Source organism: Ctenopharyngodon idella, chromosome 22, assembly GCF_019924925.1.
Source record: "Ctenopharyngodon idella isolate HZGC_01 chromosome 22, HZGC01, whole genome shotgun sequence".
NCBI lineage: Eukaryota > Metazoa > Chordata > Actinopteri > Cypriniformes > Xenocyprididae > Ctenopharyngodon > Ctenopharyngodon idella.
Genome location: NC_067241.1, coordinates 5893853 through 5919394, shown reverse-complemented (window position 1 = coordinate 5919394; position 25542 = coordinate 5893853). Strand labels below are relative to the sequence as shown.

The 25542-nt window shown below is 39.5% G+C and overlaps 1 protein-coding gene across 14 annotated transcripts in view; it reads left to right on the top strand.

The window, feature by feature from the left end:
* The window catches only part of agrn (agrin), a 261972-nt gene that overhangs the window by 143241 nt on the left and 93189 nt on the right, over positions 1 to 25542 (top strand). For all 14 annotated transcript variants that reach the window (XM_051879042.1, XM_051879031.1, XM_051879030.1 and 11 more), the window contains 3 exons: positions 2588 to 2803; positions 18277 to 18501; positions 24245 to 24469. In XM_051879042.1, the coding sequence (XP_051735002.1) occupies positions 2588 to 2803; positions 18277 to 18501; positions 24245 to 24469 (666 nt within the window). The remainder of the gene's footprint in view (positions 1 to 2587; positions 2804 to 18276; positions 18502 to 24244; positions 24470 to 25542) is intronic.

Below are 25542 nucleotides of genomic sequence, written 5' to 3'. Positions count from 1 at the left end.
TAGGTGGCGGTAAATGTCTAAATGAGTAAGTTATTGAGTCATTCATTCATTCATTTGATTCGTTAAAAAGGCTGATTAATTCAGGAATGAAGTAAATGGCTCTCTTTATGAATGGACTGTTCAATCATTGATTCACCCGATTGATTCGCTCAAAATGCGGATTCATTCAGAAACGAAACACCGCTGTGTGTTGCTCGGAGACGCACAACAGTTCTGCTCTGGCTTTACAGGTAATATTTTCGTTGGCAAATTTGAGCAAAAACATTAATATTAACTTCTTATGAAACTGTTGTATAAAATCAATTGCACTCGGGTACTTTAAATGTGTTAAATCATTTTAAAACATTATTTTTCCATAACTATTTAATTACATTAGCGTGTTAAATCATCAGTCCGAATTAAAACATGTATCTGTATTGGCCAGAATTTAATGTTTGAACATTCCTAAAGAATACATACAAGTTATATATTCATAAGTTCCTTTAAGACCGTTACTCGCCGGCTGTCCATTGCTGCTTGACGAATGTACGTTTACAGTAATTATAACAATCTGATTATAATATTATTGATTAAGTAGCAAAATTACATAATGATCGAGAAATCAAATGGTCTTATTTCGGGCTCTTTCATTTCAGTTTCTTTCTTGTTTTTTCTGAACATTAATTTATATAGTGTAACATAATTGGAATAACACCAGCCTCTTTAATTAGTCTCTAGACACACGACTGAAGAGCGCGCCTCCAGGAAGTGCTGTCCTTTGCAGGCCAATCCCACTGAGATCCGCAAGCTTTCACGGAGTCTGTATGACTGTGTCCTCAAGTTGTTGGTTTTGACCTGATTTACTCAGAATCAACAAAGAGCCGGGCCGCCACAGTGCTGCGGTGAATCTCAAACAGTCGCAGAGGTGACAAACACTGTGTAAGAACAACGGTGGGCAGGTGTGCATGTCGGATTGACAGCGGAGTTCAAATGCACCTCTCCGAACGCCTCAAGCTCATGTGTGCAAGCTTACCCACACGTTCCACATGTGTGACTCTGTGTAGGTAGCCGGTCACTGATAAAAATGAAAAAAATCTATTGCCTACACCTGATGGCTGTCATTCAGTTTGTGGCAGCTCTGGGTTCTTGCCATAGTGGGCCATGCCTGAGGGAATTATGGAAGTTTGTGTTTTGATGGCAGTTGTGAGACAAGAAAGCAATAGAACGAGACCGTCTCAGAGGAGTTAACACAGATGCTCACCTGTCAGTATGAGAAAGGAGGGAAAAGTTGTGTGTATGTGTGTGTATTATGTGTTTGTGTGTTCTTGTATGAAGTGAAGTCAGTGATCAGGAACAGCTAGACAGATCCTGGAGCATACCGAGTGGTCATGCCACCCTGTCTGGACCTGTTCTGGTAGTCTGTGATAAGAAAAAGAGAGAGAGAGAGCAAGTTTTTTTTAATTTTTTTTTATAAAAGATCACTCATCATGACCAGGCCTTCTCAGCAGTATGCTTGTTTTGAGACCGCTCTTGCATTGATTTGGAATTTGAAAGTAACTGTAATTCTGTACATCTCCTTAGACAGGAGCTTTAAAGTCATCATTCACACAAAAATAGAAATTCTGTCATTTACTGAAAATTATTAGTTTATCTCCATGTTGTTCCAAACCTGTCTGACATTTTCTTCTGTGGAAATCAAAAGAAGAAAGTTTGACTTTGAAGATTGTTGGTCTCTTTTTTCCCTGAAGTTACAACAAACCTTTTCACCGACTGTGATGACGCATTTCCACAGTCCCTTCACACACACACACCCATTGCTATTGGGGCAAATGGGAACGCAAAAAAATCCACTTACCACTATAGAATTTACCCAATTTAGATGCCCCTTCCAACAAGGACTGGAGCTTTCAAGCTTCGAAAAAAAAAAAAAAAAAAAAAAAAACACAGAAGCATCATAAAAATATTATAAATGCAGTCCATATAAATGTATGTTCCAAGTCGTCTGAAATAATACAATTTAAATTTGTCATTGTTCACTGACCTCGAGAACCAGATCAGTCTTTGTTTGAACTCTCATGAATCTGGCAGGGAAAACTAGGGGAAACATTAATACTTTCAGTGATTAATGGGTAAAAGTCTGATCTATTTAAATGATCATATGGTTTCAAAAGACTTGGAATATGCTGCTTGGTTGGTACGGACCACATTTATGATACTTTTGTGACATTTTTTTTGAAGTGTGAAAGCTTACGTTTTGTGTTCCACATAAGAAAGAAAGTCATGCAAGTTTAGAATGTTAAATTATGTAAATTTTCATTTTGAATGAACTATCAGAACCAGGTCTTTCTAGCAGAGTGTTTGTGTTGAGACAGTGCTCTGATTGATTCTGAAAGCAAGTATAACAATGCTGTGCATCTCTTCAGACAGGAGCTCTAAAGGTCATGTGTTAACTAAAAGAGTTTTTAAACTGAGCACTGGTTTGCATGAGCTGTTTTACAAGGGTCTTTTGTTCCGCCATCATATGACTGTAGTCTTCTAGAACGCTGCAGTTGTCACATGATTGTTGCTTTCTAAAATGTACTCTATGTCTGTGTCTCTGTCTCTGTAGGTTGCAGAGGAAAGCTGTGTGGATTTGGAGCGTTGTGTGAAAGAGACCCGGCTGACCCCTCTAAGGGAGAATGTGTGTGTAAGAAGATTGTATGTTCGTCTGTGGTGGCGCCGGTGTGCGGATCCGACTCCTCCACCTATTCCAATGAGTGTGAGCTGGAGAAGGCCCAGTGCAATACACAGAGACGCATCAAAGTGATGCGCAAAGGCCCCTGTGGTAAGTCGAGTCACATACTGTACACAAATCAGTGGATCTATTATTATTTTCAGTGAATTTAAACTTCCTCGTACATAAAGGCAGCTGAATATTTTAGTGTGTAAAGACCCTTTTAAACTGTTTAAGAAAAATTGTAATATTGATATTATAAAAACATGTTGTTTGCAAATTAATTAATTTAATGAAATATTATTAAATTATTGAATTAAAGTGTTTTTTGTCATTGTATTAAATCAATCAATTTAAGTAAAATAATCTGCAAAAAGTTACATTAGTCTATTTCTGGAAGAAAGACATTTAAAATTCAATTTAAAAAAATATTTAATTATAAATTAATTATTTATTTGTTAAATGTTTTATTTATTCATATCAAAACTCGCGCTGGCAATACCACCTCGTTTTTTTTCTTACCAATGCAAAAGAGACTCAAAATACTCCGTCAATTTTGGACATACAAATAAGAGTTATACATCATTCAAAACTGTAAAATGTCTTCTTTTTTTGTGTATACTCACAGTAAAAACAAAATGTGCTTTTTGCTAAATAAAGAAAACTAACATGATGCACGATCGGTCTCTTTCTCAATGAAGTCCATTCTGATACTCGTTAGAAAATGAACTGTAACTTAGTGAATATTTATCACATAAACATGAGACATATGTCTAAAGAAACATTGAAATGTCAGGTTTTAAATAATGTAAGTCAAATTGAAAACACATTTTCTTTATTTATGTAATCTGTCTGAAAAGAGAGAGATTTCAGTCGTTCACGAGTCGCCTCATTATCCACTAATGCGGCCACGACCATGAGAGCGCAAACTAGTTTGGTTTGGACTATCCAAACTTAAATTCAAGCATTTTTTATAGAGACCAAACAACAGTTATCCCCTCTTATTATTGTATGTGTGCATATTCATGAATCTCGGCGTGGATATATCTGTGGAGTGGAAAATGTGAGTTTTGTCTTTTCTACACTGTTCATCAGGTATATTCCAATCAATTTCATTCCATGAATGATAACTAATATGTGAAATGTGGCCCATAATTAAGCAGACTCAGTGGCAGTGGGCCTGGCTAGCGCGAGCCATAATTACGTGATTCAGTAGAACATGCTGTACAAACCCTTCAAAGAGCTCTAATTAGCCACCTCACATGCTGTCTAGCAGGAAATGATCAGTCCTGAGGAATGAGAGCTCCGGCCTACCAGTGAACTCCAGCCTTCATTCAGAAACGCATTAAAGATCACACTGTCCCAGTGTGTTAATGCAGTTGAAGTTCGGCTCCATGCTAATCGCTGCTGGCTCCTCAGCAGGGCTTTAATGGGCAGTAGCCTCCCTGCTATTGCGCTAATGAAATTGACAGTGTGGCTATCAGGGGTCATATCTCTCTCGCTCGAATGGGATCAGCTGCCATAGATAACGGGCGGTTCAGTGTTTTTCCTGAGCAGAAGGGTTGAGATGGGAGCTGAGTCAGGTTAGCTGCTGTTCTTTGCAAGGTTCTACTCTGGTAGATTACCCCTTGCCAAGCACAAAGTAGTAAATAAAAAAGTTATTTGCAATTCCTTTTTATAGTAAATATTTAACATTTTTAATAGTAAATATAACGGTTTGAGGTTGATAAGATGTTTTTGATGTTTTTAAAAGAAGTCTCACCAAGGCTACATTTATTTGATGAAAAGTACAGTACGAACAGTTTTTTAACTTTTTTTTTTTTTTTCCTGTTTTAATGTATTTTTAAAAGCAATGTATTCTGTGATGCAAAGCTGAATTTTCAGCATCATTACTCCAGTCTTCAGTGTCACATGATCCTTCAGAAATTATTCTAATATGCTGATTTGGTGCTCAAGAAACATACATTTCTTATTATTATTATGTTGAAAACAGTTGTGCTGCTTAAAATCTTGGGGGAATAGAATATATATATATATTTGATAAATAGAAAGTTGAAAAGAACAACATGAATTTCTTTTGAAACACTATAAATCTTTACTGTCACTTTTGATGCATCCTTGCTGAATAAAAGTATTTCTTTAAAAAAAAAAAAAATCTTACTAACCCCAAATATTTCTTATTGAATTATTTCATTATATATATATATATATATATATATATATATATATATATATATATATATATATATATATATATATATTTTTTTTTTTACATAAATATTTACTTATCTAAAAATATACATATAGAAATAAAATATATATATATATATATATATATATATATATATATATTTATGTAAAATATAAAAAATATAAATGCAGTTCAGTGGCCATAAGAAAGTATTTATAGCTGGTAAGTTTTCTCGATTCACACTGCATTGGCAGGAGTGGCAAAGGGTTAATTTGGACCCCAGGCATAGGATAAGAGTGAGACAGAAAAGAAATACAGAGAGGTGGCCTGTTTTTAAAGATGAGCAGGGGAGCGTGGGTGCTCTGATAATATTGAACACCGGTGGGTAAACAGAATCTCCAGCTGTTTGTGTGAGTGAGTCAGTCAGTCATTCAGAGAGTCAGTGAGCGAGTGAAGGAAAGAAGTGGAGTGTGTATGTGTGTGTGGAGCTCATTTCAGGCTGGCCGTATGCTGGAACTCGTCTGAATTGGCAGCGGCACAGCAGAGCATTGGACCAGGGCGATTGATCAATGGAAGGATTGATCATATGTGTGCAGAGCACGTCTGGAATTACTGTGATTGCCAGGAGCGCTCTCTTTTCTCACTCTGTCTTTTTTTACACATTAACGTCTCTTCACCTCCATCCTGACTCATGATGAAAACCACTTTTGAGTACCCATAGCACGGAGGAGGTAAAATCTGTGCATCAAATATTCACTCCCTAAACCAGGCCTACAACTTAAACTAGCCGCCAAGGCTGAAACTGTCGGCTTCTGTTGTCTAAATGAGGTTATTCTGCTGTACAGAAGAGCGGGGGTGGAAAAGCCTTAACCTCAGGGTATCATGGGAAGCTGCTTAATGGAGGAATCAATATGTTTGTCCCGTTATTGACGGCTGAAACTGTGTTCCTTCACTTGGGAAGTATGGCTCATTTCTCTCAGATCCTTTACCTGCTATAACTCCAGGAGTTGATACTGTTTTTCTCCTTCAGTTGCTTCTCGCACTCTCCGTCAGCTGATGCTCACGTCATGAGGCGCTATATGCGTGTTTCTGTATTAATGTCAAAGCCGACGTTCATCCAAGCAGGTAACCGTTGCTGCAGCCATGAGAGACGGCTGATTTATGATCTTTCTGCAAACACATCTCAGTCAATATTAAAGCAACTCTAGGAGTTTACCCCGAGGCTAAGTCGCAGGCTAAGAGGGATATACTGTTTGAACGCATTGTAATAGTGATCCATCTCAGAAGAAAAGGATAGATTGTTTTCAAAGAAATGATTAATAATGCTTGGATGTAGATAAAGGTGAGCTTTAATGAAAGCTTTGCTGAAAGGTGAAGTGTGTAATTTCTTTGGCACTAGTGGGAATTTTCTGAAAATATTATTTATTTAAAATCAGTGCTATAAGGTGTGTGAAGTGTTGCTGGGGCGTTGCTTTTCAGTTTCTAGGGTGTTCTGGGTGGTTGTTAGGTGATGTATTTTGGCCCAAGTAAATATAAATGGAGTCTGCACCTGGTATAATATTCAGGTTAATAGGTGGTGCAGATATGACATCACTTTGTAGGCCAAAACATGCCTACATGGTTCCATCGTCCTGAAGTCAATGTTTTTTTTTAATTGGATTTTGGTTAAATGGCTGAAATAGGGTCTGTGGTTAACACAAGCTCAAGACACTTTCACATTTTATGACATAAAATACATGAGTATCATCCACATCAGTATCACAGTGATTTTTATTTTAAGCTGTTATGTGTCTTGAAAAAGGCGGTTGCTAACAAGTGGCTAAATGGGACAGCAGAGGCTGTCGGGAAGATTAAACGCCATCACGCCAAACAGGTAAGCCCGGTTCGCTTTTACAGCTTGTATTTTTTGTGATAATCCAAAAGCCTATGGAAAAATCCTATTGGGTTTTTGTCAAGGGAATCAGTGTGATTGGCGTACAAAGTGACGTCATACCCTCACCATTCTATGGGCTTATCTATAGGATTTTTTGTGTTTTTTTTAACCTTGTTCTTTTTGTTTTGTTTTCAGGGCAAAAGTCATTACATAAATAAAATACTGTTTTTAACATTAAAAAATTACTTTTTTTATTTGTTAAGGTGTGCGTGAATGCACTTTTGTCTCCCTTATTAAAAACATGGTGTGAAAACCAACGTCCTGTTTGGCTGATGGTTCCCTGTGATGGCTCGTTATTCAGGCACAGGCAGGGTCCTGGTGACACCTCCACAGCCACTGAGCTCGGCAGCCGCCGCCGATGGCACGTAGCCAGCCCTGCCTCGTGCAAATGAGTTTTTCGCTCACCCTGTTCCACCCCTGCGTCGGCTCCCGCGCTCGTGCGTGGAGACGCTCGCCACAACACATTCACCTGTCTCCGTGACAGGAGACTCAATTCACACTCATCAGCGCCTTCTCGGCTTCCCTACTCCATCTGCAGAAAAAAAAAACCTGCGGTTCCTTGCTCTCAGACTAAATTTAGCTTGGGTTACGTCTACTACACAGTCTTGTCCTGTCCACCGGCACACAATTATAGCGAGATTGACTTTCTCCTTCAATAATGGAGTCTCTCAATTAATTCTGGAAGCAGGTACTCTGATCTAGCAACATACATCATACTTATTTTTTTCTGATCTTAAAACTCACTCAGCTGAGAACCAGTGTGATCTTCTCATCTGAAAAATCTTGCTAATATGCTCCAGCATGATTCAGCTACAATGCATTGGGGGTCTGTGGAGGTCTGCACAGTGCATTAAATGCAAACCCACTGTGTAAATGTGATGCTGTGATCCAAAACTATTAGTCAATTCCAACCATTCAAAATTTGATTTTGATCTCAAACTTTTGGACCCACATGTTGGGTTCCATAATGCCCAAATCTAGTATATCACATGCGGCTTGTCTTATAGCATCACTTCCACACAGCTACTCTATATAAGCATACACAAAAACACCCGGACGTCGACTTGAATATGATCAATGCCATCACGAGAGCTTCATTCTGCTGCTTATCCCCTGGAGAATGAGGATACTTCTTATACAAATCTCTTTCTCTCGCTCTCCTCCTCTGTCTCTCTCTCTCTCTCCTTTCTCTCTGTCGTCCTGCTCACTTCCGAAGGGGGAGGATGTAGTGTTGAAGTGAGATAAGGCAGATTACAGCAGGACGGGCACATTAAAAAGGCACATTTTCCACGCTCTCGCTTCTAATACCAGATGGGAGACGCTTTTTACAACTTATTCATGTATTCATGCATTTGACTGGCTTGAATAATGCATTGTTATTTTTAACCCCTACTGCACTCGAGTGGAGTTTTGAGTGTAACAATCAGGGACTTAGGAACTGTTATAAAATTTCTGCCACTTTTAGAAATTTCTGAGTGTTCCCTGCCCAATTTTTGGCCAATAATAATTGTATTTTAAAAGCTTAATTTGCTTGGCTAGAGTGCAGGAAATAAAAATGTAGGTGGCTGCATAAAACTACAGTTTTTAGAGCTGTCGATCGGTTGATCGCAATCTGTGTGGTTCTCGTATGGCTACTTCCCTGACGTCATCGAATTAATATTCATTAGCCAGGCTGATCATTCATGGTAATGCCCCTGGTAACCATAGAGCACAGCGGTAAACTTCACATTTTAACATTTGAATATATTTGACTATTTTGTAATAAATTATATATATATATATATATATATATATATATATATTATATATATACACATATATATATATATATATATTATATATATACATACATATATATATATATATATATATATATATATATACACATATATGTAATATAACTAATATATTGAATTTTGTATGTCTATGATTAGATTTCTATTGTAATGTCGTTTTTTTATTCGATTATGTCATTTACAATGCTTCATGAGCTGCATAGTTCATTGCCTCATAAAAGACGTACATTGTGTTGTGCTCTGATTTCCAAATGCTGTTTTGTTTCAAAACTATGTTTTTAATGTGATTCATCTCGAAGCTGGATGGATTGGTTCATGGCTCTTTATTGAAGTTTTTTTTTTATTCTTATGGATAAAATGAATGGGAAACATTATTCTGAAATCAAGGCCACTGAAGAAGTGAGCAATGATTATTGCACTTTATTATTCCAGCTAATCTGAGTTATAATAGAATATATGTAATGCTGCATTTACCACGTCTGTACAGTATGTGTGCCATGTGCCTCCATTAATATTTGATGGCAGCGGTATGCTTCAGGAAACATTCTCTGCTTTTAAAAGACATCTTAAAGAAACAATCGCAACTGATTGGGTATGATTATATTTTACCTTTGAAAACAACGTTTGAATGCGCTCCGGTACTTAAATTCATGCGCTTGTGCCAGATAGTGATTATTGACTGTTACATTCAGCTTCCTGTTTGTGTAGTACACAGTCAGACAAGCTGCCACACACCAGCGGCACAACCACTGCCCTTCCCATCGTCTTCACAGTAATAAGCTGCTATTTGTCCTCTTTCTTACCCCTTCCTTTTCTTTTCCTCATCCTCTTCCAAAAGATTAGTACCTCTAAACAAGATGAGTTCATTTCTGTCCGTAATTACATTTTCACTCCAAGGATGTCCTTCCACAACCTTTCCTGAATCACTTACACAGACATGCGGCGCTTTACTCACTAGCACATTCAAGCGTGCATGAGTACAAAGCCATTCATGAAGACCTCCCTGTGTCCACTCAAGGCCCTTTGCGGTAATCACAGAGGTGTCTGCCCGACCTTTCTCAGGTTAATGCAGGAGAGATCAGCTCTTCCCATCAGCCAGTGGGGTTCTGGTGACAAAGAGATGCTTCACCTGACCCTCTCTGAAGCTTTTTATGTCTCTTACAGTCTCCACAGAGAACACCAGAGAGGCCAGCCGGTGTGAGATTTATTCTCATTTATTTTGTTGATCTAGAGAGCATATATATATATATATATATATATAATAACGTGGATAGATAGATAGATAGATAGATAGATAGATAGATAGATAGATAGATAGATAGATAGAAATTTGCTGTTTTAATGCTTTCTGGCTATCCTAATTTTGTTGTTTCAAGCTGCTAAACCATTTGAAAATCTAATTTCATGTCTCTCCCGACAGACTGTATATTATCAACTTGCAGAACGCATGAATACCAACTGATAAATGTGTGTGTGTTTGAAGGGGCTTGCTTGAAGGAAAAGAAAATGATTAGCATCAAATGTGCCTGCTGATTGAACTCAAAATTTGTTTGAAAGAAAAAAGAAAACGGTTTTTTTTTTTTTTTTTTTTTTTTTGAAAATTGCTTTTAGCCAAAACAAACAATTCCATCTTCGTCATTATGTTTGAGTACTGCAGTAACAGAGAGCAGTGTAGGGAAGAATCATTATGTAAGCTGTATGTGGCCTTCAAAATAAGGCTTCCTGCACTTTTCTTTGGCCACTATCATTAACCTTTGATCTCTTGAAATCCCAAAGCATCCGCTTTAAATCTGGTGACCTGTTTCTATTGGAGTGCAGTGCCTGGTTGAGCCTTGCAATTGTGTGATTAATTAATTGTAACATTGGTTATTAAACTTCAAAATGTACTTTGCCCTATGTTGTTTGTGCTATGGAAATTAATTAATTAATTAATTAATTAATTAATTACACCTTAAATCTTGCAGCTTGTAGTGATGAGGTGTGAGGGGGAATTGCATAGACTTGCATTGTTGGAGGAACTAGAGCTATAGGGCCTGTTTGCACCTGGTCACTTCATGTGTTTTTACAGATCAGATAGCTATCTGATTAATCAAAACGATTCCGTTTACACTTAGCCACATAAATGCATCTCAGCAAAACGGATATAAATCCAATCTTCAATTCCCGCACTAAATGCAGTTGACGTCACCAAAAGTAAGAAATATGAGCTGCATTTTATTGATAATCAGCTAATTTCAAAATCAAAGACCGGAATAGGAGAGAGCGCGGCAACAGCTCTGGTAAGATCAGGTAGTCTCTTTACTTTTAATAAAGTATTTTGAGCGTCTGCGACTTACTTTCACTATAATTTGTGTCAGTTTGTGCGCCGGCTTGCTGAAGATACTCAGCTGCTCATCTGCGGCGATGTGTGATGCAGTAGCGCCGTCATATCTGGCTATAACGTTATTTAGCCTATAACACGTTCTCACACATTTATTTTTTAGCATTTTTGGGAAGAGTGAACTTTACATATGTGGTTTCATCACCCAGATGCATTTAGACCTGTTCAGTTTTGACTGGAGTGCGTCCCAGACCACCTCCTGAAGTGGTTTGAGCCATCGAATTTAAATCCGTCTCGAATGCGTTTCAGTGGGCATTTACACCTGATCTTTTCACGACCGGATAGCTGTCCAATCAGAGAAAACGCTTGAAGTGACCAGGTGTAAACAGGTCCATAGAGACAGTATCACTGGGAGTGAGCTCTTTTGACCTGGGCCTGTAAGCAACCACCTAGCAACCACTCAAAACACCTTAGCATTGCCCTATCAACTTCCGAGATCATCCTAGCAACTACCTAGACTAGGGTTGTCCAATCCTGCTCCTGGAGTTTCCAACCACAGTTAAACACACCTGAACCAGCTAATCAAGGTCTTACTAGGCACTACTTCCAAGAAACTTCCAGGCAGGTGTATTGAGGCAAGTTAGATCTAAACTCTGCAGGACAGTGGCCCTCCAGAACAGAGTTTGGACCTAGAACATCCAAGCAATGCCCTAACATCCAACGAGAACGCCATAGTAAGCACTGAGCAATGCCCTAGCAACTTCCGAGAACATCCTAGCAACTACCTAGAACAGGGGTGTCCAATCCTGCTCCTGGAGTTTCCAACCCCAATTAAACACACCTGAACCAGCTAATCAAGGTCTTACTAGGCACTACCAGAGATTGTATTATTATAGGGAGATAAGAGGGTCTGTATCTCTTACCATTGGAGAAAGCGTAACGGCTAACTTAATCACGTGCGGCACCTCTCAGCCTATCGTGTAATGGCCTCTGGTCTCCTTCCCTGCGTACCGCCACAGCCGGAGCGTTAGCATTAGCCGTTACGCTTTTTTGGCTAAAGGTAGCAGGCTTGCCTTCCAGTGGCTTTGGCACTACTTCCAAGAAACTTCCAGGCAGGTTTATTGAGGCAAGTTAAAGCTAAACCCTGCAGGACAGTGGCACTCCAGAACAGAGTTTGGACCTAGAACATCCAAGCAATGCCCTAACGTCCAACAAGAACTCCATAGTAAGCCCCGAGCAATGCCCTAGCAACTACAGAGAACACATTAGCAATAACCCAGCAACCACCCAGAACACCGTAGTAACCACTCAGAACATCCTAGCAACCCCCACTTGGCAATGCCTTGAGAACACTCTAGTATTTTGACAGTAGGTTTTGCACCATTCAAATTTTCATAGAAATGATTAATTATTGATTAATAATTATTAAGAAATCATTAATGGGTTTTTTTCTACTGTATATACATGTGCTTCCAGTTTTTGGTTCCAGAAATTATGATTGAATTCATCCTGATTGTGATCTTTTTCCAGCCATGCGGACGCATAGATTTGTCTTTTGCACATTGAGCGTACGCCTCCTGAATTAAATGCTATCTGAAGCCCGTGCTAGCATTTGCAGTGCACTGCATTGGGTTAGCACTCAGTAAAGCTCACAGGGGATAAACCTCGACTCTGATAGACATGTTTGGTGGTGAGCTAACATAGTCCTTCTGGTCTTGCCAGAGTTGTTACATATCTGACTTCACAGGCCCCAGGTCAGGAGGGGCTCACCTCGTGAATTGTGCACGCGCGCTGACAGCTATCGCAGGAAAGCAGGAGTGCCTGGCCTTTGAGTCCAACCACAAAAAGATGTGTATTATCCTTTTTTTTGTGCCTAATTTTCTTTATCCAAGGGCAACACTGAGGCGTGCAAAGGAAGAAGACAGCTGCAGTCAAATAAGCCCTTTGAAGAAATACATCAAAAGAACAAATCATTTTGCCGTGTGAGGGATGACAAAAGCAGAGGGTGGGACACTGGGTTTGGAGGTCATCTGTGGAGGTTCAGCTTCATTTTTTGGCTCGTCTCCAGTTTTCAGCATTGCAGCAAAGATGGTGAAAAACTTAAACACTTGGGAATATTAAGAAGTGTTTTTATAAAATTGTATGCTTTACATTTCGTAATTTCTTCACTTCCATTATAAATGCCTCATCGTAACCTCGATTTTTTTTTTTTTTTTAACGAAAGATTTCAAATCGTTTTTTGTGCTATTCAACATTATGCCACCAAATGCTGTCGATCATGGTAAACCTGTGTTGAACCCAGAATATTCCTTTAAGAACGGAGGAGATGAAAGTGGCACCACCCGCAGCTCCTCTCAAGCCTTCTTAACACATATACACACTCTCATACATACACATACGTCTTCTGTCACGCTGGAGAGGGCGCCCGGGGCTCGCAGTGCAAGGCGGATTGTGTCGAACCGATCCCGTCGGAATCTCGTAGCGGCCGCTGACAGCTCCCTGCACGCATTACACATTAATACATCCAGCACTAACACATTATCACAGCACTGTCGGAAAGGCGATCAGAGGAGGCTTCTCTTGCTGTCTTCACTTCCTCTCACTCTGTTTATGCCTTTTCCCCACTTATTAGTTAGTCGAATAGGTCCTATTATTTCCTACTTTCTTCCTGCCTTTCTTTTTTCATTGTCTTAACCTCTTCAGAGCTGGAGAAGAGCAGTTAATTGCCTGTGAGAGACATTTCCAGTTCATCAATAGGTAGCTATAGGACTCCCGCTCTTTCCTCAGGATACTGTATTTCCATCCCTGAAAATGAGCACTAAATCACAAGGAGGAAATGGCTCATCTCTGTGGCGACCTCAGCAGTTCGTAGCCTTTTCGGTTTGCGACACTGGTCACATTCTAACAGGCAATTTGCCTGCTTGTCTCAGCCTGAGAGGGCGGCTTATCTGTGCTAACACAGCAGAGAGCCGCATACGCACCTTATACCGGGTGGCCTTTTGCATTTTAATCAGCTCATCCTTTTCTTCAATGCTCATCAACTCTCAGCGACAATAGGTGGAAAAGCTCAGACTGTTATTTAATGGGTTCGCGGAGGCAATTCTGCGTGCTGTCACAAAACAAACAGAGCGCCACTGAGAAGGAAGCTGTTTATGTGGATTGTCTGACTTTTCTGGATGTGTACTTTCTGACAGACGCATCAGAACTGATTTAAAGAACTGCTTTTCATCAGACTGATGAAATCAAACGTCTTGGAGTCAGGCTTTTGGGGATGAGGCCAATCTGTTGAAGTAGAAGTAATGAGTCAGAGCTCAGTTGCCAGTAGTTATGACTGAAAATGAGGAAAGTACCAGAATGCGTCAGTCTAACAGACTTGTTTGTCATTTTAGGGAAAAAATATACTGCATAGGCGACATGTTACAACATGAACTTACAACATGTTAGGGATGAATCATTTGGCAAAAAAAATATATATATATATATATATTTTTTTTTTTTTTAAATAATGCATTTATTTTTAAATAAAAAAAAATAAAAATAAAATAATTTTAAATGGACTCTTTTCATAGACTGGTGATGCATTTCTACAGTTTTTATTATATTTTCATTTTTTTTTTAATGTACATTCATAACACTATACTTTGTTATATTACCTCGGCATTAAATTTAAAGGGAACCCCTGGTGTTAAGACTTGTATGGCTTAATATAACGTAAATGATGTCTCTTACTGAAATATGTAGTAGAAAACCCATGAAAGATTTATGATGGCTGGGGCTTTTTATCTGTATGTTTTGGTATATATATGTTATTAGTTTCTAGCATTCTAATAAAGAATAAATAATGTGGTACAACATTTAACTGACATCATATTTTTGACTGTTTATTTTTTTTTACAATAGAAGTACCAGATGTATATATCAGCTCAGATGTAGGGCTTTCAAATATTGTCTTGGACAAAGAGGGGTCTTAAAGTCAAAATTGTTAAGAATCATCGCACTACACTTTTGTACTGCACTGTATCTCTCATCTTTCCTTCAGCATTGCTACAATGTCTAAAAACGCTGCCTGTGTGCGGATGTTGTCTGCAGTATCAGGGTGTGTATTAGCACTTCCCCCACACAAACATTCACAATGAGTTTTTTGGAAGTGCGACTGGTTGGTTGGTTAGTTAGCAAGCCCAGGCTGATGAAGTGCGAGGTTCAGACGTGCAAAGACGAGGGAGGCACAGTCGTCTTTTTTTAGCGAGGGAGAGGAGGAAAAGAGAATGAACACTTTGATCACACAACACACAAAGCGCCACTGATCTCATCCTTACGATGCCGCTTGCCAAGTTTATCACATGCGTGTGAGTGGGTTTGTGTGTGTGTGTTACACTGCAAAAGTGGAGCGTGGTCCTTAGAGAGAGGCAGAAACCTTTAATTAAACAAGTGGGTTCTCTTAGCAGATTTACACAAAGTAAAACCCACAAATGATGGCGGAGACTGTAGGCTGATATGACGCACGGGAGAGGTGAAAACAGGGACGGAGATAGTGAGAATGAATTAGAGCCGATGGCATGTGTGGGGATGGTCGGAAATGAAACTAGCCCCCTCTGAAGTGACATGGTCCATTCACTATTCAGCATCTCTGTTTGTCAGTGCCTCATAAATATGTATCATCTAAATAATAACGATAATAATCAGATGGTTTCTCTGAGTATCAAAAATAGAAATGTATTAATTTCAATTCACCCTGGTGAAATTAAAACTACCACCTTTCTGTCATGCACAAGATGCTTGATGTAAATCATATTTAATACACACTACAGAAACACCAGCACAAAACGTTAACGAGACCATGAACAGATGATGACTGAGGATTTAAATACACAAAGGTAACAAGAGGCTAAAGGAAGGACAGGTGTTGGTGATTAATTGGCATAGTAACAAACAAGGGTATATATTGGAACTAACAAGACGGTAATAGAAACATGGAAACAGGAAGTAAACCATAAGAAGAGAACACAGGCACAGCAAGACAACAGAATATAAAACTCCATGAAACAGAGGCAGGAAATGAATCGTGACAAAAACCCCCACCACCTTAAGGAGTGGATTACACCACCTCGGGAGGAGCTGTAGCGGTCACTGGTGCCTCAGGAAGAGCATAGGTAGCCATCATAGACAGCGCAGATGACAGTAGCAGTAACTATGGGACCACCTGACTCATCAGACTGAGACCGCCGGACTTGAGGGCGCTGAGACCACTGGACTTGAGGGCGCTGAGATCACCGGACTTGAAGGGTGCTAAACCACTGGACTTGAGGGCGCTGAGACCACCGGACTTGAGGGCGCTGAGACCACCGGACTTGAGGGCGCTGAGACCACTGGACTTGAGGTCGCTGAGACCACCGGACTTGAGGGCGCTGAGACCACCAGACTTGAGGGCGCTGAGACCATCGAACTTGAGGGTGCTGAGACCACTGGACTTGAGGTCGCTGAGACCACCGGACTTGAGGGCTCTGAGACCACTGGACTTGAGGGTGCTGAAACCGCTGGACTTGAGGTTGCTGAGACCACTGGACTTGAGGTCGCTGAGACCACCGGACTTGAGGGCTCTGAGACCACTGGACTTGAGGGTGCTGAAACCGCTGGACTTGAAGGCGCTGAGACCACTGGACTTGAGGGTGCTGACACCACCAGACTTGGCATGCCAGCCGCTCACACTGACCTCATCTGTGGATCCATCACACTAGCAGTCAGTCTCCTTCATCCTGGGACTGATCCAGTGATCAAAAAGATCCATGGAGAACCAAGCTCCACAGCCACTGGGGCCCAGTACGTATAGCCACATATGACATTAAAAGCTGTATAAATCACCTACAGGTAAAGTTACAGCGGAAGGCCGCATCTCTCTTGCCTCCCCTGAGCCCATTGAATTTTAACAGACCCCTAAAGTGTGAGGTGAGTTTGTTGGAGGGTAATTGAGAATGAATGGGTGAAAGTCACGTGAGAGGAGGCAATGCCTCCATCATGCTATGATTGGATATGACTGGTTATGGTTTGTGCGATTAATCCGCCTCTTGTTTTTGAGTGCATTCTCGAATCGGTCTGAACAAAATGATGGGGTTAATGGTAAGGCTAATTAAAAAGTAAGTAAATTACTTAGCCACTTAGATATCAATGCTTTGTCACGTCAAATTCAAACTTGAAACATGATGAACATGATGACTGTGGGTTTTTTTCAGTGAGCAATCAGCTTTTTGAAATTAAAGGTAGGCCTACATCTTCGTGTCTGTGACCAGTGACATTACAGAGTTTAATGGTATTTTGGTACTGATGTGTAAATGGTATCTTACCGGTAAAAAGATGGAACGTCGTTGCTTGTTTTAACAGCATATTTGTGTATTTACCGGAAAAGTCGTACTGATAATTTTACTGTAATTTACCAGGATTGCTTCGTGAAAGGGGCTATATAGACCACTTTTATGGCACTTTTTGTCATTTTGAAACTTGACAGCCCCAGCCCTCATTCACTTTCATTATATGAAAAAGAGTGGCCAGGATTTTTGTGTTTGAAACGATATAAGTAAATGATGACAGAAATTTCATTTTTGTGTAAATCATTTCTTCAACTTCAGTCCTGAGTGGTGGAATGTTTAATAAGAAATAGACAAAGTCTTTTGCAGAAAGACTTGCTTCTTATTTTCAGAGTGAAAAAAGCTGATTATGTCCCTCCAGCATAAGGACGGGTACGCTGAAGCATAGCAATTGAGAATGTTTTGTGAATGCAAAGCTTGCTTGAAATGGTCCGTGGTGAATTAGAGTGACTTGTTTGTACACCCACCCAGCTGTGTCCAAATATTCAAGTCTGGGGCACTGAGCTGTTCTTCAGCCCGGGTTAAGCCACTTCACTCTGCCATCTGTATCGACACGGGGCACGTCTAAGACGTGTGGAGGTGCTGGGAGACCGTGCCTCATTTTTTAACCCAATTTTATCTCAGTAATAGGGTTCATGTTTGGAGCTCACTTTTGAACTCCCACCTTAAACAGACCTTATAGTGTGAACATGACAAGCAGCGAGCCAATTATCCAAACACAACCAAAAGTACATCATGAAATTAGCACTGCTTGCTAACCTTCAACATTAAATATAAAATTTTTGCACGTAACACATCCTGAACCGTGTGTGCTGGATGCATGAATAGGTACCAGCGTACTGTGTAAAACTTAAGGATGATGGACTCTTTTGACCAAGCAGCCACATAGCAACACACTAAGAGCCACTTAGAACATCTCCGATTATGGCATAAAATTTTATGTAGGCATTTTCTTCGCTCATTTTCTCTTTCTCTTGTTTTTCAGCCCTGAAGGACCCGTGCAGTGAGGTGACCTGTAGCTTTGGCAGCACCTGCATCCAGTCATCAGACGGTCTGTCTGCCAAATGCATGTGTCCTCTGAATTGCGAGAACTTCCCCAAGCACGTGGTGTGCGGCAGCGATGGCCTGGACTACCAAAGCGAATGTGAGCTCAACATGAAAGCCTGTGCCACCCAGAAGAACATCCGTGTGCATCACCAAGGCCGCTGTGGTGAGTCTGTGGAGCCTTTAAATAGTCATTAGCATTGCATTTACTGTCGTTATCACATGTACTGTAGTTGTTACCAATGTTGCCATTCTAACATTGCAGCTTCCTTCAAAGTGAACACAAGTCAGTTAGGCTGCTTGAAGAATGCAACTGTGGTCAGTGTTGGTTTTAAAATACAAGGAACTCCATTCCTAAAGCATATTATTGGTATTATTAGGACAACTCTGCTCAATTCAGTTAATGTTTGTTTCTTTTTTTATGTGTGTATGTATGTATGATTGGGAAAATATGTATTTTTTCCATATTCCAAAAAAGTGTAAAAATGTAAAAGAATAAAAAATTATTAAGAATAAGAAGAATATTATTATTATTATTATTATACATGTAATAATAATCTAATACATATTATTATTATTATTAATATTATTATTATTTTACATTTTTACACTGTTTTCCTTGTGAAACAAGAAATCTTGTTTTGAAGATTTGAAAAAGTTACAAACCACCTAATTTAAGAAACTTGGATATTATGGTATTAAATTAATTAAATTAAATTTTACATTTAAAGTTAAGTTAGTTAGTAATGCATTTCTTGTTGAAAGAAATTCTGTGATTATGCAACACATTACTTCTATTGCATTACCCCAGTGTGAGTTTGAATGCTTGTTAAAGAGTATTGTGGATGAATTTCCAGCAGATCAATTATTCTGCTGAAAGCTCCCGGCACGTCATACCTCACCATGCTAACTGTCTGGATTTTTGAGCTCTTCTTTGATTAAATCCTCACTGTTTCATGTTAGTGGAGAGTTTGAGTCATGGGGACAGAGTGCCGTTCATGAAAAGCCCCCTCCCCACCCTGGACTGCCTAATGACATTTCCCTTCCACGCTGTCTGACAAGCTGTCAGATTCTTTTTTCAGCTTATTCCGCCCCTCTCTGACATTTCAGAGTTTTATTTTGATCTCTTTTATTCGTCTGTCCTCATGAGTTCCAGCAGGTTAAGTCCTGCTTTATGTTTCCCTATATTTGTTCTAGTGTTTATGGACCTCTCAGATCATTAGGCATCTTCAGTTTTTTTAGGCATCCGTTATTCCCTTATTGCTTAACAAAGATCAAACACTCCCTCCTATTTAACCTTGCTGTTTTTTACGAGACATGGAGGTTTTATCTTGTATAGAATGCAGCGTGGTTAGATGATCCACAGGCTCTTTTCTTTAGAGAGTCTGGAGTGCAAAAAAATCAGTTTCTTAATTTGTATTTTTTTGTCTTGTTTTTCAGTTAAAGAAATACCATTTTAGTTGAAGCAAAAGTTTTGAGACTTTTTGCAAGTTTTTTCTTTTTAATTAAGTACTTTTTCTTACTTCATTGGCATTAGAATTGTTTCCAATGCACAAATCTAAGAAATGTTAGAGAGGTTTATGCTTAAAACAAAGGGGATATACTTTTTTTTTTTTTTTTTTTTTTTTTTTTTTTACTAAAAAACAAGACAAAAATACCAGTTAAGAAGATGACTTTTGCTGTATTTTGAGTCTTGTCTGGGCTGTGTGACATTGTGGTGTTTCCTGCGGCAGAGCGAGGCAGACAGACTCAGAGGGAAGTCACCTCTTGTAAATGATGGCTCTCTGGGCGGCAGGGCTGGATGAATGCCTCGGGTCCCAGAGGACGCGTGGAGTAGGTTTCTCTGCGGAGAGTGTCTTTCACTTTAACCCCCATGGGAATACAAAGCACCAAGGAGGACAGACAGCAACTTTAAATCTAACTTAGAGACACCATCCTTGTGGTTACTGACTCTCTGATTCTGTCATGCACAAACAGCCAACACATACAAATGTTATTTTTATCACTGAGAGACACCCCATTAACTTTGGTATTATTTTATACATTTGGCACATATATGAAATAAGACAGAATAAGAAGTATGACCTCCAAAATGTCTATACAGCATAAGTTATGTCATATTTTACTATTTTTATTATAAATAATATTTTTTTGAATCTGTATGTTTTGTCTTGTTTTCCGGGAAAACATCTTAACATCATTAAAATAACACCCGTAAGACCTTCATTCATCTTCGGAACACAAATTAAGATATTTTTGATAAAATCCGATGGCTCAGTGAGGGCCTGCATAGCCAGCAAGATAATTAATACTTTCAGATGCCTAGAAAGCTACTAAAGACGTATTTAAAACAATTCATGTGACTACAGTGGTTCAACCTTAATGTCATGAAGTGACGAGAATACTTTTTGTGCGCCAAAAAAAAAAAAAAAATCTTTATTCAATATCTAGTGATGGGCAATTTCAAAACACTGCTTCATGAAGCTTCGAAGCTTTACGAATCTTTTGTTTCGAATCAGTGGTTCGGAGCGTATATCAAACTGCCAAAGTCACGCCCCCCAGAGGTGAACCATTGAATTTTCGAAAGACACGTAACAAAGCCTCATTTATTGAAATCACGTGACTTAACACGCTCCAAACCACTGATTTGAAACAAAAGATTCGTAAAGCTTCGAAGGTCTTACAGGTGTGGAACGACATGAGGGTGAGTAATTAATGACAGAATTTTCATTTTTGGGTGAACTAAACCTTTAAAATAAGGTCAGTTTAGTTGAGAAACAAAAATGCTTTATGTCTCGGGAAGACACATTAAACATTCTAAATATGAGATAATTTTGGCTTCTTGACAAGATTAATTTTGTCAGGTAAATTTAACTTGTTTTAAGGATATTTTTTCTGGAAAACAAGACAAAAATATGATTAAGAATTTTTTGTTGTTGTTGTTCACTGAGAATAGAGGAACAAAACAAACAAACCCACAATCAATTGTACAGCAGGACATGGGCCACAGTTATTTCAAAGCACACTTAGACACATTTTTGGCCGGCTCTGTATACACATTCATTCTTGTAAACCGTGGCTACAGCTTCTGTTCCTCCAACACATGCATTAAGGTCTTGGCCAGCAACTGTCAGGCACACAGATACAGGGGCAGGACTAATGGAGCGGCCTCATACACACTCCCTGCTGGAGTAGGGCTCAGTGTGTCTGGCTAATTACAGCCACCCCTGCATGGCACTGTGAGGCAGCGATATACTGAATGCTGGCTCCAGCCGGCCTCTTTTAATGGGAGCTAATGGTTTCTCCAGTGGTAATGGCTGGCTTGCATTGCGAGATGTTGTTGGAGTTGCTGCCCGCATTGTGCTGGACCCTTTTGGTCGAGCTCCACACTACCCTCCTTTGAGAGCCGTCCTATTATTGTGTTAGTATACACCAGTCCCTGACCTGGCATCAACATTTCCTGTCAGCTCGCCTCTCTCTCTCCCTGAGCTTTTATGTCCAGCACTTGTGTCTTTGTTTTTAATTCAGAGTCTTAGAAATATTGAGCTTGGTTTTTGTGCGTTTATGATGGGTTGCTACCAGACTCGTCAATTTATAGCTAATTAGTCGACTAGTTGTTCAATCCACTGCTACACTCTTAAAAATAAAGGCCCCAATATACTTCAAACGAAATCGAAGAACGAACTGATGTGACATGATTTCGAACAAAATTAGGCCGGAATGAAATTCGTTTTGGAAGTTCGAAACAGCTTGCCAACTTTCTGGAAAAATTTGCTTCGGCTGGTAAACACCTTCGTACTACCATTGGTCCGTTGCCATTACATAAGGTAGGTGTGCGCTAAGGCTCCGCCTTCTTTCACTCGGAAAATATTTTCCAGTTCATTTCTTCTCTCAAGTCCATAGAATTCAGATGTCTGTGAGTGAAAACATGAACACTGGAGAGCTGCTTTATAGTAGAAAATGAAGTTGTACTACTGATGAAATGAGAGACTGACACTGTTTTTCGTGTTTAATAAGGTAAAGCTGCTTGATTTTAAGCAATCTATTTTATAAAGTGTTATAATATAAACGCGACGTGACTTTACTGGAGTGCCGAATTACAGAGCTCGTGCAAACAAACATATCCACGTTGCCATGATCAGATGCTTTTCTTATGCTTCATTTAAAAAATCCTTGCTAGTTTCTCAATTTTGTTGTGTTTATTTTGTTACTGAGAGGAAAGCGCACAACATTTTTACATATTCATCTAACCGTCGCTCTCTGCAGTGTGGGCGGTGTCAGATGTTCGATTACAGTATATCGCTGCTCACGTATTTCACGTTTTACGAAAAAGAACTTTGCTTGAAGTATATCGGGGCCTTAAAGGTTCCAAAAGGGGGTTCTTACCATTTTTTGTTCCCCAAAAAAAATTTCAGTTTATTTATTTTTTTTTTGGTGTGGATAACAAGCCTAAAGAACCTTTTTCCACTAAAGAACCTTGTGCAATGGAAAGTTTCCATGGATGTGAAAGGCTCTTCATAGAACCATAGATGCTAATAAAGAACCTTTATTTTATAATGTGTCCCTAGTGTGCATGTGTCCATCTGTGTGTTATTTGCTTTCATGATGTCTCTCTATCTCTGTGGCTTTGCCTTCATTTCCCGTTTATTTTGTTTCCATTTTCTTGTTCTCTTTATATGCCTGTGTTTCTTCCTCTCTTCTAGATCTTTGTTTTGTTTACGTGTTTTGTCTTTCGTGTCTAATTTCCTCTGTCCTTTCTGTCTCTGTCTCTCGCGTCTTTTTTCTCTCTGTCTCCAAGCTTCTTTTTCTCCCACGATTGTACGACTCGCTCGCGGCTCGGCATTGTCTTAGCACAACACCGGCTGATAAGTCCTTTGTGTTGTCTTGTTTCTGAAAAGTGTGGAGGCTGGTGAAACTGTCACACTTATTTCAATAACCATCATGGCGTTTCTATTACAATTATGATCTTGCCATGCAGGGCCAGGGCCTGGAGCCCCCTGCAGCCAAAAAGACCCATCAACTCCCACACACTCGTCACTCCCGTCCCATCAGCTGTCACCCTTATCTTTTCACATTTCACTATTTCTTCTCAATAAATGACATGCCACTGACAACAGCTCCATCAATGGTGCCTAGAAGATGCTTTGAAAAAGGAGAACATTCTCGTCAAAAAATGGCATTGTCAGATCTGTGGCGTTTAGTTAGGGCATGTGCTCAGATATCAGGAAATCTGGTCGTGAATGTGTGCTGTCATAATGAGTTTAATCCAGCCCTAATCAAATAAGCTAAGTAAGATCTTCAGGAAGATTATATGTACACTACCATTCAAAAGTTTAGGGTTGGTAAGAATTTTTTTTTTTTTTTTATGTTTATGAAAGTCTGTTATGCTCACCAAGGCTGCATTTATTTGATCAAAAATACAGTAAAAAATAATATTGTGAAATATTATTACAAATTAAAATAACCGTTTTTTATTTTAATATATTTTAAAATATAAATTATCCCTCTGATGGCAAAGCTGTATTTTCAGCAGCCATTACTCAAGTCATCATTGTCACATGATCCTTCAGGAATTATTATTATCAATGTTGAAAACAGTTGTGATCCTTGATATTTTTTGTGGAAATCGTGAAACTTTTTTTTTTTTTTTGGATTCTTTGATGAATAGAGAGTTCAAAAGAACAGCGTTTATTTTAAACAGATTTTTTTTTTTTTTTTTTTTTGTAACAGTAGAGAAGATATTTTTAATGAAATCTGAGAGATTTCTGTCCCTCCATTGACAGCTATGCAACTACCACTTTGACGCTTTAAAAAGTTCATAAAGAGATCGTAAAACTAATCTAAATGAATTTAGTGGTTTAGTCCAAATTTTCTAATTTAGGGGTTTATTCTCTCACTTTCATCCTCAGATCCTTGCAGTGACTCTCTGAATAACGTGAGTGTGGCCTGCCGGGTGAACCCAAAAACCTACAAGCAGTTTACCATCTACCTTCCTGAGACCTGCAAGCCCGACGCTACACCCATCTGCGGCAGCGATGGCCGCACCTACGATAGCAAGTGTCAGATGGAGCGGACGGCCCAGCAGAACAACCTGGAGATCAAGAAGGTCTATTCAGGCAGCTGCAAGGAGAAAGGTAAGTTCCTCCCAGAGCAGAGATGTCGTCGGCTCCCAGGAGCTCATGCTCGTGTCTGATAAAGGAGCCCTACGGCCGCATTTGATTTATTTTGTCATGGCTGCGGTGAGGAGGCTCTGGACAAATTAAGTCAGGTTAGCAGTACTGTCATGCCTACACGATACCAATCTCCACAAATCCAATTTGCCTGTCGGGCTCTGGCAGGTGTATTGTGGCAAGACTGTATCTTCACGGGTGATGAAAAGATCGTCCCTGCCTCACTCTGAAGCCCTGTGGCAAAGCGCAGAGAGAGTGTGTGTTCGCCTGATAGTGCATGAACGGTGGCTTAGTGTGTATATGTGTGTCCGTGTCTGAACTGTGTTTGCGCCAGGAGCGATAGTGGTGTATTTGTGGGCCACTGTTGTCCCGGTACAGAGCAACTGTTTGTGTGCCAGTGTAACTCAAGAAGCGATAGCAGCAGTTGTCTCCGATGAATGTCTTTCATTGTAAGATACACAACTAGCATGCTAGCATGTGTTCGGGATCCACCAAGTTAGTACATGAATCACTCTTTCATGACAATTTATGTTAATGTAATACAGTGTTATTTGCTATCATTTCCATAACTTTTATTTGAAAAAGAAGCATTAACATTGGGTTGTGTTGAGGGTGAACACAGTGATATATCTCAATCATGAAGCCAGTGTTATGCAAGATCCTATCCCACTTCCTTAATGCTTGATCAAAAGCTAATGTTCAGCTAGTCTTTTTAAATTGTTAGCACTATACTATGTTAGTAAGCTACGCTGTTAGTTTGCTAAATTAAAGCTAAACAAAGAAGGGAAATGTTTAATCTGGTCATGTCTTTGCTAATAATTGATTAGTTAGCTAACAGCTTAGCCTACTAGCTTAACACAATGCTAACTGGCTAAGAAAGGTGCTCTTCATTTTTGCTATGTTTTTTACCAGATATTACAAACAACTTCCAAAGGGCATAGGTTTCTGTCAGGGTCTATTTCACAAAACCAGCAGCACTTCAAGAGAGAAATAATGCTTTACAATCGACAGGAAATTCTCATTTAGGTCTGTTCTTG